The sequence below is a fragment of the Peromyscus leucopus genome, chromosome 20 (genome assembly GCF_004664715.2).
Source record: "Peromyscus leucopus breed LL Stock chromosome 20, UCI_PerLeu_2.1, whole genome shotgun sequence".
NCBI lineage: Eukaryota > Metazoa > Chordata > Mammalia > Rodentia > Cricetidae > Peromyscus > Peromyscus leucopus.
This window is the reverse complement of record NC_051080.1, coordinates 34,255,608-34,272,856: the sequence shown is the minus strand read 5'-3', so window position 1 is coordinate 34,272,856 and position 17,249 is coordinate 34,255,608. Positions and strand designations below refer to the sequence as shown.

At 49.7% G+C, this 17,249-nt stretch overlaps 1 protein-coding gene across 1 annotated transcript; it reads left to right on the top strand.

Annotated features, from left to right (window-relative positions):
- Positions 1-3,121: 3,121 nt before the first annotated feature.
- LOC114694374 (apolipoprotein L3-like) lies at positions 3,122-15,798 on the top strand. The gene is made up of 2 exons (XM_037197288.1): positions 3,122-3,225; positions 14,838-15,798. Exons 1-2 carry the CDS (start codon positions 3,122-3,124, stop codon positions 15,796-15,798), a joined length of 1,065 nt encoding a protein of 354 aa, XP_037053183.1.
- Positions 15,799-17,249: the final 1,451 nt, after the last annotated feature.

Here is a 17,249-nt window from a genome sequence, read left to right as displayed (position 1 = left end):
AATGACCTGTTGTCACTTCTCATAGATACAGTGTTACTTTATGGGTGTTGAAGTTATCCTAGTAGGCAGCAGAATATTTTCAAAAGAGATAGACATATAAAAAGAAATTAAAATAAATTCATGTGATGTAATAATGTATCTCAGGTTTTGAAATTGCTATCAACAAAAGAAAAGACTGTAGAAGGAGACCAGAAAATGCTCAGAGTTAAGTAGACGACACTGAAAATGGCATGACAGATGGACAGAGTGAAGGAAAGACAGTGCAGAGGAGAAGCTGTGACCAGGTCTGTCCCTGCCAAACACAAGTGACAGACAACAGGACTGTGCCTGCAGCTGCTGCCCCTGCAGGGATACTGCATTCAGATCAGGCTCTGAGGGTGTCCTGGGATATGGGGAAGACTAGGAGAGTTTTCATGTTGAGCTGGGAATCCTCAACCACAGAAAGGCAAGAATTAATGGTGCCCACACCATTGCAGATGGATATCAATGGCATGTGCTTAGTCAAAACAGAGCCAATTGTAATGGGTTATAACATCTGTGATATCTGTTATGAAAATAAACTATTGAAATGAAAAAGGATGGATGAAGTGGAGGGTTGGGCAGTTGCCTTATGAATAGGGAAAGTTCAGGATCCTGAGGGCTTTACACCAGGGTGTCACTTTTCAGTGATAGAAAATTCTTGACTTTGATGGTCACAATGACTGTATGAACCCATGTCTGTGATGAATAATCAAGGACGACTGTGAACACGTGGAAATGACACAGTCAGATCAGTGGAGTTGCAGTGTGTGCTGAGGTCAAGCTCATTGGGCAAAATGGCAAAGGAAAGCAGATCACCACATGGCAGCCAGGAAGAGACAAGGAGTGACAGGAAGGAGACACAGCAAAGATGAACCATTCTATGACATGCTCAGAGTGACCCACTGTCTCTAAGAATACCCCACTTCCTAACAGACCTTTCAGAATTTTACAATTCACTAAGTTATCCACTCAAGTCCAAGCCTTCCCCAAGCAATCTCTGAAAATTCAGACCCAACCAGAGGCAAGCTCTATTAACCTGCATATTTTCCTGCAGTTCAGCCAAGTGGACAGTCATGATGACCATTCACGCCTCGCCCTCTGCCCTGATAGTTCTCCATAACGAGTTCAGTGCTCTGCAAGGAAAAAATGTAGAGGAATTTTGAAGAACGCTGACAAGATTCAGGATGGATTCATAGAGTTGATTTTCTGCTCTCTGCTGATCAGAGTATGATGGTGGCCTTGTTCCATTGCTATCCACATGACATAAAAGAAAGAATAAATACAGAAGGAAGGGAAGTGGCGGTGGGCACCACTTACCCACAGAGTACCATGTAGAGTGTGGGCAATGATGCCATGCCAAAGAAAGACCTCAAGTGAAATTACAGTTATGAGATTCTTAAGAAACTGATCCAAATATCAATAACCTGGTTGGGTCAGAGCAAGAGCAAGTGTCCACAGTCAGGGTCTCCTCCCAATGAAACCATGAACACTAACATGGGAGTCCACACTCATGTACCATATTCCCTTCATCTGTATTAGCTATTACCGTTGATACACACAGGTCCCACCCCAAATGCCAGAACCTTGTTCCTCATCTCTCCCCATGTGCCCTTCAATCCTTTCTCATGGCCACAACTTCAAATGATCAACTTTTCCTTGGATCCTAATAGGACTGGAGGCCACTGTCTTGGTTGGGATGCCCACAGCTGGCTGGACCACTTCTATCATCTGCTAGCTTTGTGACTTTGGCAAGTTAGTTACCACTTCCCAACTTAGTGTCATTGCCATTGAAACTAGTGTAAGCAGAACAGGATCATGCACATGGAGTGCTCAGAATATGGTCAGCACACAATAGGTGCTCCTAAAAGCAAGCTTTGAAAGTCTAATGTGAAGAAACCAGAATCAAAAATCTCCTTGTAGCAGAAAAGACTGAAGAACCATTAGGGGACAACTCAGAAAAGTGTGGACATGGTCAACATGTCCCCAGGTTCTGTCTCAGTCACTTTCCTCCCATCTGAGGAGCTGGAACAACAGCAGGGTCCTTGTGTGAGCGGAGGAGGCAGAGAGCCCACGGTGCAGCTGCAGAGCTGGGGTGACCCTGACTGTCCTCACTGAGATCTGGAGCCCCAGTGTGCTCAGTAGGAATGGGAATTCAGTCTGAAAGGACGTGGTGATGACAGCCTGGGTGAGCAACAGGTCAGGGATGGAAAACCAAGTGCCAGCACCCTTCCCAAAGCCCAGAGACCAGGGCCAGGGTCACAGCCAGGGCTCAGGAGAGACTGTGAGTGACCTAGAGAGGAGGTGTGGGTAGAGGGTGAGGACAGCAGGGCTGGAAGGAGAGGGAAAAATTGATGGCACAGAGAAGAGGCCTAGCACAGGACAAGGGACATTATCAGCCCTGCTACGATCTCATACTCCATGTGTGTGCAGGGCTGAGCTTTGATGTGCTCTCCACACAGTGTCTTCGCTGCAGAGTTCTCATGTGGCTGCTCTCCTCTACGCTGAGCTCCCTGAAATTCAGGAGGACTGAGACAGCTTCCAAAGTCAGTGTGGTCTGAAGACAATTTGCACAACCTGAGAATCTCGGGGGACTCCAGGTTCTGACCCCAGAAGAAAATACATCCCCTACTGCACTATCCAAATTCAGGAAACTTCTGGCCTAGCATTTCCTACAGCTGGGTCTAAAATGCTCTTGAATCTTTATGTGTGGACTTAATTTGTTCCACGTGATGCTCCTGGTTCACCTCTTCTGTCACTGGAGGAAGCAGCTGTGGTACCTGATGCTCTGAAGGAGCATGTAGCACACATGGCTGTGCATGCCAATGACAGCCTTCAAAAAGAACAGGACAGGAAGAGGTTTTTAGAAGCTTTTCCTGGGTTGAAAGGAAGCTTGAGGCGACAATCAGGAAAACTCCGAGGCCTGGCTGACCACATAAAACAGATTCACTGGGGCTGTGCCAGCTCCAACATGGTGGCCAGTCCACAGACACTTCCTCTGGAAGACTAGACATGGCTGGAATAATTCTGAGACCCTTCACATCAGGTCTGCTGCTCTTAGGAGTGGGGCTGAGGCTGGGAGTAGCAGCTACTGTAACTGGTGATGCCACTTCCTGTGGATAAAGCAAGCCAGTTGTCAGATGATGCTGAAGGCAGAATCCTGGAAGGATCTTCACTGGAGGATTCATCGCCCAACGTGCCTGTCAGGTATGGAATGCCCTTGAAGGTACTGCTTGGTCAATGAAGAGAGGAGCCCGAGTCAGAGGAGCAGCATCTGGGAATTCCTTCCTTGCATTGGATGTGTATAGTCTTGTAGCAGACTCCATTTATCTACACAAGGGGGCAAAGGTCAAGGCTGCCCGAACCAACAAGACAGGTGACTGGGCAGCTTGAGAAGTCTGTAGAGCTCAGCCAGACCACACGTCCCCAGACAGCACAGGGTGAACAAAGATGGCCGGACAGAGCCGGGAACAGTGGATCCATTTTGTTAGAGGGGGAAGGGTGAGAGCAAGTCTGGGAACCAAACACTGAGTGTGGACTTGGGTGTCTGAGCCCAGGGTTCATGTGGATCAGAGAGAAGACAACCGATGGAGTGTGAGGCAAAGGGGCAGAGGAGACAAGAGCAGGGGAATGGACTGAACACAGAGAAGGCTGGGCAGCCAGAGCAATGAGAACGGTGGGGAAACTGAGGTGCTGAAAATGGGGGAAAGCCAGAGTGAGAATATTGAAGATGGAGAAGACACAGCGGCTCTCCCATCCCCCTCCCCTCAGGAAGGTGTGATGTCAGCCACAGACTTTCCTCTCCAGTAGCAACAGCACCCTCTCATGCTTGGTGTAGAGTAGAGGGGCCAGCTAAAGGAACCCACCCTGACCCTGGAACCCAGAACCAGTGAAACAAACACAGTCTGGATCAGAGACCCAAGTCAGTAAAAGAAACACTTTATCCCAGAACCCAGATCCAAAGAAACATGCCTGACTCTGAGACCAGTTCCAAAGAAACACACGTTGCCCTAGAATCAGAGACAGTGAACCAAATCTGCCCTGGCCTTAGAATTAGAGCCTAAAAGCTAAGCAAGGCCAGTGAAAGAAACACAGTTTGGCTCTGAAACCAGGGCCATCTCTGCCTTTGACCAACAAAACTAAAGAATCCCTGAGCAAGAAAAACTAACCAATCCCTGAGCAGAAAATCTCCCAAGAGACACTCCACCCCTAAGTAGCCCTATATAGACCACCTGCCTGTTCAGTTGTTGGCTGTTCTCTCCACCCTGGTAGAGGCAGCTGCCCTCCTGGACTCCTCCTTCTCAAATAAATCTCTTTCTCAAAAGAGTCTTGGGTGTGAAGATCTTCATTTGCTGGAGCAGAACAGAAGAACCTTGCTGAGACATCCCTCAGGGCAATGTAGAGCAGAAAAAGTAGCAACGTTTTGCCAGAGCCAGAGGGGATTGCTGTATTTCTGCAGGGATTTCCCCTTTAGCAGAGTGAAGTAAAAGAAGGAACACCTTGGGCTGGAGGAGAAGCAGAGCTCTGCTGGGAAGCCCTCTTAAGTGGGGGCTGAGCAAAGCTCAGCTGTAGCTGCTCTCCAGGAGAGGAGCAGGGTTGCTTTATCCTGTGGGGAGACCATCTCCACTGCACCCCATCTCCAGGTATAGCCTGACACCCCGAACAGTCAGGATACCTTTCCCTCCAGAGCAGAGCTGTCCCATTGCAGTTCCAGCCACCAGAGCTGTCCCAGCAGCTCAGGGTATAGCCTGACTCCCTGAGCAGTCAGAATACCCCTCCCCCGCCCAGAGTTGTAGCATTCGCTTGTACTTTGTCCATCAGAACGTGACTTCCAGATGGTGACAGTGGTGGTGACAGCAGAGTGGGGGGAGCCTTAGGCAGGGTTTAGACACCCAAAGGACCAGTGGAATTAAAATGGATCCCATGTGCAGTGCTGGGACAGTGCTGGTGAATGTCAGAAAGAAACATGTGGTACACATTTATCACCTTTACTGTGTACCTAGTGTAGTTACACTACTGTTTACACTAATGCTCACCTAGTGTAGTCACACTTCTGTTTACACTAATGTGCACCTACTGTAGTCACACTTCTGTTTACACTGTGGAAGCTTAAATAACAATTCCTACTCCAGGCCTCTAGGATTAAGTAGAAATAAAATGAATTAAAATTTCACTTCTGACACACTTAGGATACAGTGCTAACCTCAGACTTGTGTTCCTGCTTGCTTCAGCTGAACCCCAACAGCACCCTCACTCCCCCTGACCTCGGGAGGGCTAACACTTGGGAAAGCTATCTCTTCAGCAGACATGGCAGAAACTGCAGGAACCTTGTCAGCCCTGCTTCTGTAGGCAAGCCTGACTGCAATGGATTTCCACTAAGAGCGCCCTCTGCAGGTGACTGCATGGGGAACGAATTCAACACAGTGTTCAGCCCCTAAAAGCAGTGAGAAAACCAGGTTGAGGCTGGACTTTGCAAAGCACTAGCTGGGTCCAGGCCAGATTGCAAAAATCAGCATGAGCTCCAGCTCTCTGTGCTCCGCTTGGTTCTTTGCCGGCCCGTTTTTCCACCACAGCACTTTTGGGGGCCTGGTGAGTGCAGACAGATTTTATCAGAAACCAAACAATTAGTGGTGTGTAGTGTCAACCAATGGGGGGAGACAAGACATGTTTTGGGCCTGGCAGGGTGGCTCAAAGGATGAAGGCACTTTCCTCTATACATGGTGATGTGAACTTGATGCTGGGGGACCCCGTGGTGGAAGAGGAGCACTGACTTCCTCAAGCTGTTCTCTGACACCCCTAAACTGGCTATGGACCCCAATCCACCCCCTACAAAACACATGCACACAGTAAGTTAATAAATGCCATTAAGTATCTTTTTTAAAAGATACTGAGGTTATTTCATTTTAAAAAGAAGATGCAGCCCCCGAGTCTCAGCTTCTTCCAGAGCTGGAAATGGGGTGCTGGTCAACACGATGTCTCAGGTCACCTGGCTCTGACTGTCCTATGCTCTGTAGACTTGGGTTGAATAAAATCACTTACTGCTCAGGAAAAATGAATGAAACAGTCAACCATACGAGAGAAGATGGCATGGGACAGAAGAAATGGATAGAAAGTGTTGGGGTGCCACCTACTGTAGTCTTTATTGGGGAGCTATGGTTGATGTAAGGTCAAGGGAATCAGGAAGCCTGGGGGCCTGCCTGGACTTAGAGGGAGGGTGTGTGGGGTGAGTAGGCTAATGGTGACATTCGCCAGAGCCAGGTAGTGGCTGTTCTTATCTCACTGACACCTAGGCTGTGAGGCCGATTTCTAACGCTGGCAGCACAGGGATCCTGTGGTAAAGTCCCATGTGCTGCTGTCATGGCAGGGGGACCATGGAGGGAAAGCAGGGTGGGTTTTCTAATGGCCATTCTTGATGGTAACATCCCGAGATGGCTGCGTCAAGCCAAGGTGGATCCCTTCAAAAACACACTGAACCTGTGTAATGTTGGCTGACTGATGCCTGGGACCCCATGCCTGGCTTCTCTTCACTGTGAACCTTCTGTGTGGTGTGAGGGAACTGAATACTCCACAGTCTCCCTGTGCCCTCACTCAGGCACTTCCTTTGGTCTCTGCCATCTGCAGGCCCCTCCAGAACAATGGTTGAAAACCACACCTGTCTGCTTGGCTGGGCACAGGTGCATTCCTCAGCCATCATGGGAGAACAAGATTGCCTAGGCTCAGGGACCTGTATAAAGGAGGGTGTGAGGACCGGCTACAGAGAGACAGCTGGACAGCAAAACTCCCCCAATCTGCTTCTGGGTCCCTCCTTGACCTGCAAGATCTTCCATAAATTTCTTCTGTGGCACTGCCCCTGAATACTTTCCAAGGGGGCCTCTTGGCCTTGAGAATACAGATTTGGGGAAATACCTGCTTCACCTCCCTGATGGCTTCCTCTACCATCCAGACAAACCCCTACAATTCCATGACACATACGGTGAGTGCTGTACCCAGGGGGTCCACGGGCACCTCCAGGGGTCAGGGTCACACACAGTGGCTTGGCTGAGTAAGGACTGGTTCTGGGGCATGTGGAGTGACTGTGAGCAATGACGGAGGGAAGAGCAATAGTGGATAAAATGACACCTTCTTCTTCCCCTGTTCACGAGGACGGCTAAACCTGCCAGAATGTTCTGAGGAGACTTTAAGGGACCATCCTCAGATCTTCTGTCATGGAGAAGTGACAAGGCTCCGTGTGAGTCCACACAGGGGCATCCATTCTCCATTTATCCACGCATGCGTCTGAGTGGAAGCTCTCCCTGTACAGGAGCAGGAGCATGGGGTGTGCAGACCTCCCCACACCACCTGTCACTCCTGAGGAGGCCACAGAGCTCAGTGAGGCCCTTAGTGCCCACAACCCTGCTGAAGACTTCTCACTGTCCCTCTAGCTGTCTGTTGTCAAGGCTTCCCCTGTGGCCTGCAATAGAGTCTTCCCTTTCTCTGAAGTGGTCCACAGAGCCGTGGTCCCATTTCAGTCTCTCATCTGAAAGACACATTTCACTTCTTAGTCAATTGTCATCGGTTTCCTACTTCACATTCTCCCCTAGATGGTCCCTGGGCACCGAGTGCCTCAGGCTCCAGTGCTGAAGTTTCCCTTGGGCCTGGATCACTGACTCCATTCATGGTAACTGGGCAGTCAGGGGCTTTGGATGGGAAGCAGCAGAAGTGGAGTTGGCTGATTTGGACAGAAAGAGCATCCATTAGAGGGAATGATACACACAGAGGATGGCAAAGAACAAAATCCACTCAAGTCCCAGGCATGAGGACCCAGATCCCAAACCAGGAGCTTCTGGACACCCTCCCAGTGCTCTGCCCTCAGATGGCTTAGGTCCAAACATCTTGACCTCTAAGGCCCACCATTACAATTGTAAATACTCAGGAGACACCAAGGGTTGGCTGAGGTGGTGGATTATTGGACCGTCCATCCAGAGGATGAGGAGAGCAGTGGATGATAGCAGTTCACCCTGAAGGGGTCTCAGGTTAATTACACTGCACTCACAGCAGTAGCTGTGGCCTTGATGTCCTCCTCCTTAATGTGACAAACAACTGCATGACCATTTCCTAAGATGATGGAACAACAGATACTCTGCCTGCATCTCAAGATCAGGTCCAAGTGCAGGGCTTCCTACTTACTACTGTGTCCATTTCCCTGTTCATGTGTGCGTGTGCATGTGCATTTGTGTGTGTGTGTGTGTGTGTGTGTGTGTGTGTGTGTGTGTGTGTGTATGTGTTTGTGTAGGAAGAGAATCACAGGAGACCCTACGGCCTGAAATTGCTGCCTGGGAGACTGAAATGTCCACATTGCAGCTGGTGTTTCCATCTGGTCATCAGATTGGCTTTGGAATAGAAGTGGTCAATGGGGACCTCTCCAGACCCATCTCCCTGTATCTACTACAACAGAGGAGGTGGAAGCTAGGCTAAAATCTTGAGATATTTGAGGCGTAATGGCATGAGAGTGACACCAGCCAACCTTCTCTCTGGTGAATAAGGAGTGTGGGGCCCTTTGCCCATTCTCCACAAAAGCCTGGTGCGGTGACTCTCATGGACCCTCCTTTCCATCCTCCCCACTCATATTTGGGAGCCTTTCAACTTGAAGATGGATCCTCTCTCTATCTAAAGCTCACTGGCACCATCCTCAGGACTCAGCAGCTAGTCTTTAAGGTGAACCTCAGGGACTGTGTCAATCACTAGATCCTGTCTGAACTGGAATCACAGGACTATGTTCCCTCTGCAGATACACATGACATTCCTGACCTGTATATGTGTTTAATACTGGAGGTGAGTTATCTACACTTTGTCATAAAAATATAGTAATTGTGAGTTATACTCCATCTCTACACACTGTTCCTCTGTGATCTCCTTGAAGTTGGCACTTCTTATTTGGGATCTGAGCCAAAGCACATAGGTTTCTTCTTGGATTCAGGCTGTCGGCTAGACTCAGTGTTTGGGGACAATGTCTGCCTCTTCTACTTCAAGGTGGTCACAGAGATGTGAGCATAGGATGTACTTCTCTTCCCTATTTATGTAGTCCTGGGATGTTTGTCTTTGAATGACTTCAGAAGCCTCCTTTCACGTGGTTAATTGGAAGATCTCCTGTCCCTATTACATGATGTCCCTAGAGAAAGAGCGACCAGTAGAGAGATGGACCCATGCTTCAGGGCACCGAGTACAGTGTCCAGCGTGTTTGAGTTGAGTATATTCTTCATGGTGTGGACTGGATGGAAGCAAAAACCAGGGTAGCCAGATGCCTTACTGAGGACCCCTCTGAGCTCCACTAGGTGGTGCTGGTGTTCACCCTCTGCTTTCCAAAGTCACTGCAGGGTGGCTTCCCATTGCATTAAGGTCACACTCCCATTGGCTACAATTGCCTCTGGAACAAAGGTCTTATCAGCATCCTCACCTCTGAAGTGGCAGCCACGCAGGGTGACATTTCTTGTCATGTCACTGATCTACTGAGCCTTTCCTTAGCATACATACCTTCAAGATGTCCAGGTGGGATGGTCTCTTCTTGTGTACCTGGAGGATGAGATCCTGATTTCTGTCTTTCAGGTGAATCTTCAGCCGGGTCACACTGCCCCATGGGGGTTCTATTCAGGAGTGTGTTAATGTTCTGGTTCATTCTATGCTCTGTTCTGAGAGGCTACCTTGAAACTTTTGTGGACATTTTCATGATGTGCATCTGGCTGTGGATTTCTCTCACTGTCTAGCTAAACCCTTGGTGATGAAGAAGGAAGAGGCAGAGCAAGAGAGTTTAGAGGAAGAGAATAACAAAAATAGCTTTAAATTTTTAAATTCTATTGATTCTTTAAATGTAAGTGAGTAGGTGCGTGTGTGCATGTGTCTGTCTTTGTGTGTGTGTGTGTGTCTGTGTGTGTGTGTGTGTGTCTGGTTGTCTGTGTGTGCTCCACTGTGTACAGTGCCTACAGTGATCATAACGGTGTGTCAGCACCCCTGAAGCTGGAATTACAGGAGGTTGTGGCCACATGATGTATATATGGGCTGAGAACCGAACTACCTAGCCCCCAGATGACTTCAAGCAAGAAAGTATGGTCACAGTTGTCTAATGTCTAAGGCTGAATCTTGGTTTGAGTTTGACAAGTCCCTGAACCCTGGGATATAAGCCATTCCCTCTCCCAGAGCCTCACTGTCCTCAAAAGAAAGTCACAGCACTCCCTCCATATGAACACAACAGTTGCGTGTGATTTTGGAAACTAGAAGAAGAGGTAGATAATAAGGAATAAAACTGAGTAAACACTGAAATAAGTGTGTTGACAGTAATAGGGTGAGGACCCCATGTCACCTGCTGTCCTTCTCTCAAGAGTGGGGATGGCTGCTAAGCTGCAGGACATATGTGTGGAATGGAACCTTTCCTCATACAAGGCACAATTGGCCACTGAGGTCCAGCCATGCTTAAATCCCCTGCTGCATGGAGGAAAGCTGAGGTATTCCACAGCCATCCCACCTGAGGTTGTAGACACAAAATTTCTATCAGAGATGGCCTTTGCCTCCTCTAGTCTAGGGATTATGGGAGCCAATCAGGGAGCCAGGGAGTCTGCCATGTAAGATGCTGGGGTTTCTCAGAGGAATCTCTGGAATGGTCTGAGAACGGAGCAGAGACGTGAGGCAGAAGAATCCACATAGGCAGCTGTCTGAGCACTGTGCCTGCCACACTCAGCAGCGCTGTCCTCGTCAACCAATGGCACTGGGATGCTCCGCTGAAGTGCAGGAGGGATGGGGTGGGGTGTGCTAGGGCACTGGGGAAGCTTGCCAGAGCAGGAAGGGGCTGGCAGTGATATGCGGAGGGCTCCACAGTTTGTGGTAGTGGGTCTTCCCACCATGGAGAACCCACCAGAGATGGGTTGCCCAGAGCAGAATTGGGAATGTTGAGCTGAGGTCATTCTTCTGACTCAGCAAGATGGGTGGGGCAGTGGGTGGTACCCTCCAAAGGTCCATTGCAGGATGCTGAGTGGACCAGGTCTGCCCAGGTGAGGCATTCAGTTTCTATTTCCCAGCTAGGTCTATCAGCCCAGAGGCTGTTTCTCCTTATGACTCAGATGTGCACCTGTTGACAGAATCTACACAGATAAGGACATCTGTGTCCTATTCAAACTCACAAGACCCAGACTCTTTGGTAAGTTGAGCCCCTTCAGCTCCTCTACCTCCTCCTCTTCACGATTTTACCTTGGGATAAGGGATAATGGCCTCATTCTAGGGATGGACTCAGTGAACTTAGGCATCAACGCCAGCCCTGAGTTCAGAAGAACTGGACTTGCAGACAGGTCGGCATCTGGCTCTTTCTCTCTGCACTAAACACAAGAAGGATGGGCAAGCCCTCAGATGGGATCACCATGTGGTTGGGGCTCAGCTCAGGTGCTGGAATGCCTAGGATCCAGCAGGCAGACTCCTGATAGACGGCAGAGTTATGGGTGTCCAGCAGTTGGAAAAATGGGGAAACTGAAGGATGTGGAGGAGGGCAAGAGGCTGATAACTCACTGGTCCTTGGGCGAATCCTGAAGTTGGACCAGAACTGTGGCTGCCTAGACCAGCCAGGACAAATGTTGACTTGGAGATCTAAGAAGCCGAGAGACTATGCCATGAACAGTTCTGTTCATTTATCTGTACCATGCCCTGGGAGAAACTGAGGACCCAGGGTGTGTGTATTCCTGAGGAGTCTGTGAAAGAGGCTGAGCAGGTGGGTCACAGGATCTGAGATTGGCCTGGCCTCTATCTTTAGGGGATAGAGAAGAGAGAAATGGTTCCCTGTGTATTAGGTGGGGAAGGGTGTCAGTGTGGGGCAGGGAGGGAAAATGGGAACAATCCCATAAACAGCACACTGGGCTCTTTGTTAATCAAAAGGTCAACAGTCAGACTTCATGTGTGTGTGTGTTTGTTGAGGGAGGGAGTGTGGTCCTTGGGCATGTAGAAGCAGGGAACATTCTAGAACCTTTGGGATGATAAGGAGAGGGGAAGGGGAGGAAAAATGAGAAAGTTGAAAAGCAGTCATTCTTTTTTCCTTTAATGATGCTATATCCTCAGATATTGGTGACTCTATGTCCAATAAATGTCTCCAGAGCATAGATATGGGAACCCTGGGCCCAGGAGGACAATACCAACTTAGATGTTTCTGGCACCAGCACTGGGCAACTACTGGCATCATGGCTGATGCTGATGCTGGAACAACACTAATATACAGAGGGGCCCCAGGAAAGCCCTGTATTCAGTCCAGGGAGGGAATGCAGAAGCCACCCAGAAAGAGGTGGCCTGTGAGATTTCAAGGGGTGGAGCATGGGGGCATTTGATGGGTAGGGAAGAGCCCAGTGTAGGCCTCAAAAACTGGAAGTCGCTTGAGGAGATGAGCAGGAGGGACTGAAGCTGGCTGAGGTGGGGTGGGTGGGGGGCCCCTCTGTGATAGGTTCCAGGTCTTGAATTATTTTCCTTGGGGAGAGGAATAATTGCCTCATTCTAGAGATGGAGAGAATTACAGATTCTCAGTAGGAGCTTGCTGCCCTCAGCCCTGTCTGCCCAAGGGATGAAGTCAGGCAGACACTGGGAGATGCTGGGCTGGGAGCCCCTGCTTGGCCATCTTTGGAGAGCTTGTACACTGCTGGAGAACAGAGGCTCTCAGCCTGACACTTCAGTTGGCCAGGAGCAGGAAAGGACTGGATCATCCTCACACCTCCTGGGACATACCCAAGGAGTCGCTTTTCTAAGAAGGCTCACTGTCCTGCTGGCCAGAAGGAGGGCAGAATACATGTGGATCAAGACAAATGTGTATCTATTCATTTGTTTTTGTGGTACCGGGTATCAATCCCAGGCCATAGGGCATGCTTGGCAAGAACTCACCCACTGACTGATGAGTGAGCCCAGACTCACACAGAACTATAAGGTCCACAGTGCAGACACTACCAATGCATACTGTCTCCCGAATTTCCAACTCTTCAGCCAACAGTCTCTCAGGCACTAACCTGTGAAGAAAGAAGGAAGCAGGAAGGATGCGCTCTCCTACACACCAGTGCCTTTTGCAACTATTACAAAGAAACCAAAGGACACAATTCAGTCCACAACACTGGCGAATCAATCCATCAGCAGAATGTCATTAACCAAAGCTCATGACGTGACATAAGATCCTTGTCCTCCATGCCACTTCAGCCCCTCTGCCCTGTCTCTGACTTCAGTCTTTATTTCCACATAGAGAGCAGATACTTCATCACGGAAGACCGTGGGCATCTCCAGGACATGGCCAGCAGAGATGACCTGCATCGCCTGCTGAGTGAAGATGGAGCCTGGGAGGCGTTTGTAACTAAGACCAAGTTGCCCAGGTCACCTCTATGGGATGCCCCGGCACTGCCCCAAAACCCCTGCATGACTGGTTCTCTCTGGGCAGGCACATCCATTCCAGACAGTCCCAGGAGATGGGGTTTAGGGCACTCCCCAACAATCCTTGGAAACTGTTCTAACATGATCTCCCTGGGAAGCAGCTGCATCAGGTTGAGGGGATATGGTGCCCACAGGGGCAAAGGTCACTTCGATTTTGAAATTAGTGGATTATAGTATGTGAGATCTGTATGATACTTGTATGTGGGCATGTGTGTCAAGGTCAGAGGACACTATTTATTCTACTTCTTTGGCTGAACTTGTGCAGGGGCAAAGAAACACATGATTTGGTAGCAGCTGCTGAGCACAGACTTAAGACTGGGAAACAGCTGTTGATCACTTCCCACATGGTTACCAAACTCCTGGTGACAGTCTGTATCTGCAGAAGTCAGGTTCAGCCACCCATCCTCAATTATACAACCAGAATAGACCAATTAGTGGTAAAGTGAGAAGACGCCACTTGAAAAAGGGAAAGACCGAGACCCAGTGTCTCCTCAGTTCCATATTTCAGGTCCTAAGTGACATTGAAGTTTGAATAGAATGCAGAGACATGTACATATAATCAGTCATGGTCAGAAAGTGGTCCCGTCTTTGGACTCTTTCAGATTCAAGATGCTCAAGTTGCATGGTCTCACAGCTGAAGTGCTCAGGTGAACACACCTTTCTGGCAGGCCAGGGCTGTAGAGGACATTCCAGCAGCTGAGGACAAGGAGAAATCTTGTCTTTGGGGAAAATCAACTCCCCACAGCGCACCAACACTCCCTGAGTGAAGGGGACTTCGAGGTCGTTCGGGGCACTGTGTCCATCTGCAGACTCCCCTCAGCACACATGTCTTGGTGGTGGTAGTGTTGATCCACCACTCAGCATATCTCTCTGGAGGTGATGGAATTTACTGCAATGTCTACCGATAACATGCCAATTAGGATGACTATTATAACACATGTGCCTACATGTCTGTGTTCATGTACATGTGCAGGTGTACATATATACAAAGGGAGAAAGGACAGCCTCAGTTGTACCTTAGATACTGTCCTTGTTTCTGAGACAGGGTCTCTCACTGGACTCACATTTATCAAGCAGACTGGACTAGCTGGTCAGAGAGTCCCTAGGGTCCTCCTGTCTCTGCCTCCCCAGCTCTGAGATTACACATCATGCCCCTGGGCCTGGCTCTTCTTACCTGGGTCTGTGGGATGGGACTCAGGTTTGCATGCTTACATGGCAAGCACCTTCCCAACAGAGTCTCCCCAGCCCTTACACGGACTCACCTCCTACTAGGACCACAAAATTTGCCTTGGAAAGCCCTAACATCACCCACCCAAGGGGAACCCTGCACATCTTTAGAGTTCCGGGTGGATGGTTACAGTATACATAACCGTAGGGTGGGTCTGACACAGCCCGTTTTACCCAGACAGGAGCCGACTTTCTCACACACTTGACCTCTGCGGTTACAGGGCTAAGGCACTGGCACTGCACAAAGTGCTGAGGGACCTGACAGCGCTCTCGGCCCTAGCAGACAGACACAGACTCCGGAGAGACCTGCAGGGCAGGAGGAAGTTCTTGACCGCGTTTCCTCCCTTGAGAGCAGAGGTGGGAGAGCACATCAGGCATCTCCACGCCCTGGCTGAGGACACTGAGGGGGTGCACAGGGGCTGCACCCTCTCCAATGTCGTGGCCGACTCCTTCAGCACTGCCTCTGACATCCTGGGCCTCCTGGGTCTGTTTCTGGCACCAGTGACAGCGGAGGGCAGTCTGATGCTCTCCTCTCTTGGCCTGGGGCTGGGAGTGGCAGCTACTGTGACTAATGCTGCCACCTCCATCGTGGAGGGAACAGGCAGGTTTGGGGATGAAGTTGAAGCCGGTCACCAGGCCTCACCTGGCCTGGATGTGTTGGAAGCTGGAACTGCCGTGGGGAGGATTGCCAGCAAGTTCCCTCAGGCTACCAGAGATATCACCAGAGACCTTGACGCCCTTCAGCAGCACATGGATGCCCTCAGGCTGGTTAGAGCCAACCCTGGCTTAGAAGAAGATGCCAGGATCCTTGCCACCACCGGAAGGATCCCTGCCCAACGAGCTAGAAGGGTGCAGGGCACCTTGAAAGGGACCCCTCTAGTGATGAGCAATGAAGCCCAGATCAGGAGTGCCACCACAGCAGGTGTGTCTCTCCTGAAAGATGTTGACAGCCTTGTGAAAAAGTCAAAGCATTTGCAGGAAGGGGCACAGTCAGAGTCGGCTGAAGCTCTCAGGAAGCTGGCTGAGGAGCTGGAGGAGGAGTTAGGGAAGCTCCACAAATTCTACAAGACACTCTGGTCAGGCCCCGTCCCCCAAGACAAGCTGGGGTCAGCACGGAGCTGGGGACATTCAAGACACTGTTAGAAGGGCAACATGGGTCCAGGCAAGTCCATGGGACAGAGAGCCAGGCCTCTGCCTGATCATGGCAGGTCAGTGTGCACAGCAGTGGGTCAATGAGTCCAACTGGTGCCTGAGACCAGGACCAGAGGATGTGCCGAAGAGGGACTGGAGAGAGCAGTCTCTGCACTGAACATGGAAGAAACCACTTGTCACAAAGACTGGAAATCTCTCCCCACCTCAGCTACCAGAACAAAGCATGGGAGAGAAGAACCCGCAAAACACAGACCCAAAAGAAGATGTGTGCTGTGTAAATAAGTCCTGAGCCCCCAGCCCTGTGGTTTAGAGCAATGCCTTCCCCCCAGATCCCCAGTCTGCTCCATCCTCAGGCATGTCTTCATCCCCTAAATAAACTGTTCTGCTGTAACTACCTCACTGTGTGTTTGCTTCAGTTAATTGTCCTGGGACCTAAGAACCTGGAAGATTCCTCAGGTATCCTGACTCTTGGTGTTGCCTCTAAGGGCTGGTGCAGCCAGACAGGAGCCAAGCACAAATGCTCCTGAACTCTGCATTAACAAGGACTCCAGGTGCAGTGCTGTTCCCTCCTCCTGGGAGAACCTTCCTCAGGAGGCTCTGTGGGGGAGGGGGGCACTCCTCTCCTCCCACCTCTCCCTTCTGTGTTTTCTTCTTTCATCTATGTGCCCATAGATGTTGGCAGCAGGAAGAACAGTGTGACTGAACCCTCCCCTCCAACTGGGGCAGGAGCTGAACTGATGCCGGGACAAAGAAGGACAGACAGCAATGGGCTTAAAGTCCAAAGCCTGGGCTTAGGGTTGGGAGGCAGCTGCTCATTGCCATTGTCAACACAAATATCTAACACTCACGTCAAAGGGATTAAGACAATGTTGATCTGGAGCCTAATAGGAGGGACCATGGCCCAGGAACACAGAGTCAGGTTACACCAAAGTCCATCTTTCAACATGGTAACCAATAATGAAGTTGTAGAAACAGAAGAAAGCAAGCCATAAATGAACACATTTGTCGAACATCAGAGCAGGTTACAGTCCTCAGATTCCATCTGCCGATGTTCTTAGCTTGTGGGTTTGTGGAAGTTAGTAGTCAGCTAAGTTAATATATCCCAAAAGGTTTTATCTCTTAATCACAGGATGTTAAATCCAATACAAAGCTGACAAGGAACCAATATTCAAGAGACTAAAGACAGCCAGAGACAAACTGTCATTTTGCTCTTGATCTGAAATATTCCAAGCTCTCCACAGCTATTGATATTCTACCTACCTATTTTGACTCATAGAAGAATCAATTGGGATTCCTTCTGGAAACTTTCATTTACACTATCCACATTTGTTACTAACCTTGGAGTCACATTCTGTGCCCCCAAGAACCCAGGTGAGGGGATAGGAAGGGGATTCTACTTGAAAGAGGGACATGGCCAGCAGTGCTGGAGAGTGATCTATAGA

Coding starts and splice junctions, on each gene's coding strand:
- LOC114694374 (XM_037197288.1), top strand. CDS start 3,122: ATGCCACTTCCTGTGGATAAAGCAAGCCAGTTGTCAGATGATGCTGAA. Junction 3,226..14,837: donor TCGCCCAACGTGCCTGTCAG/GTATGGAATGCC, acceptor TTACCCAGACAG/GAGCCGACTTTCTCACACAC.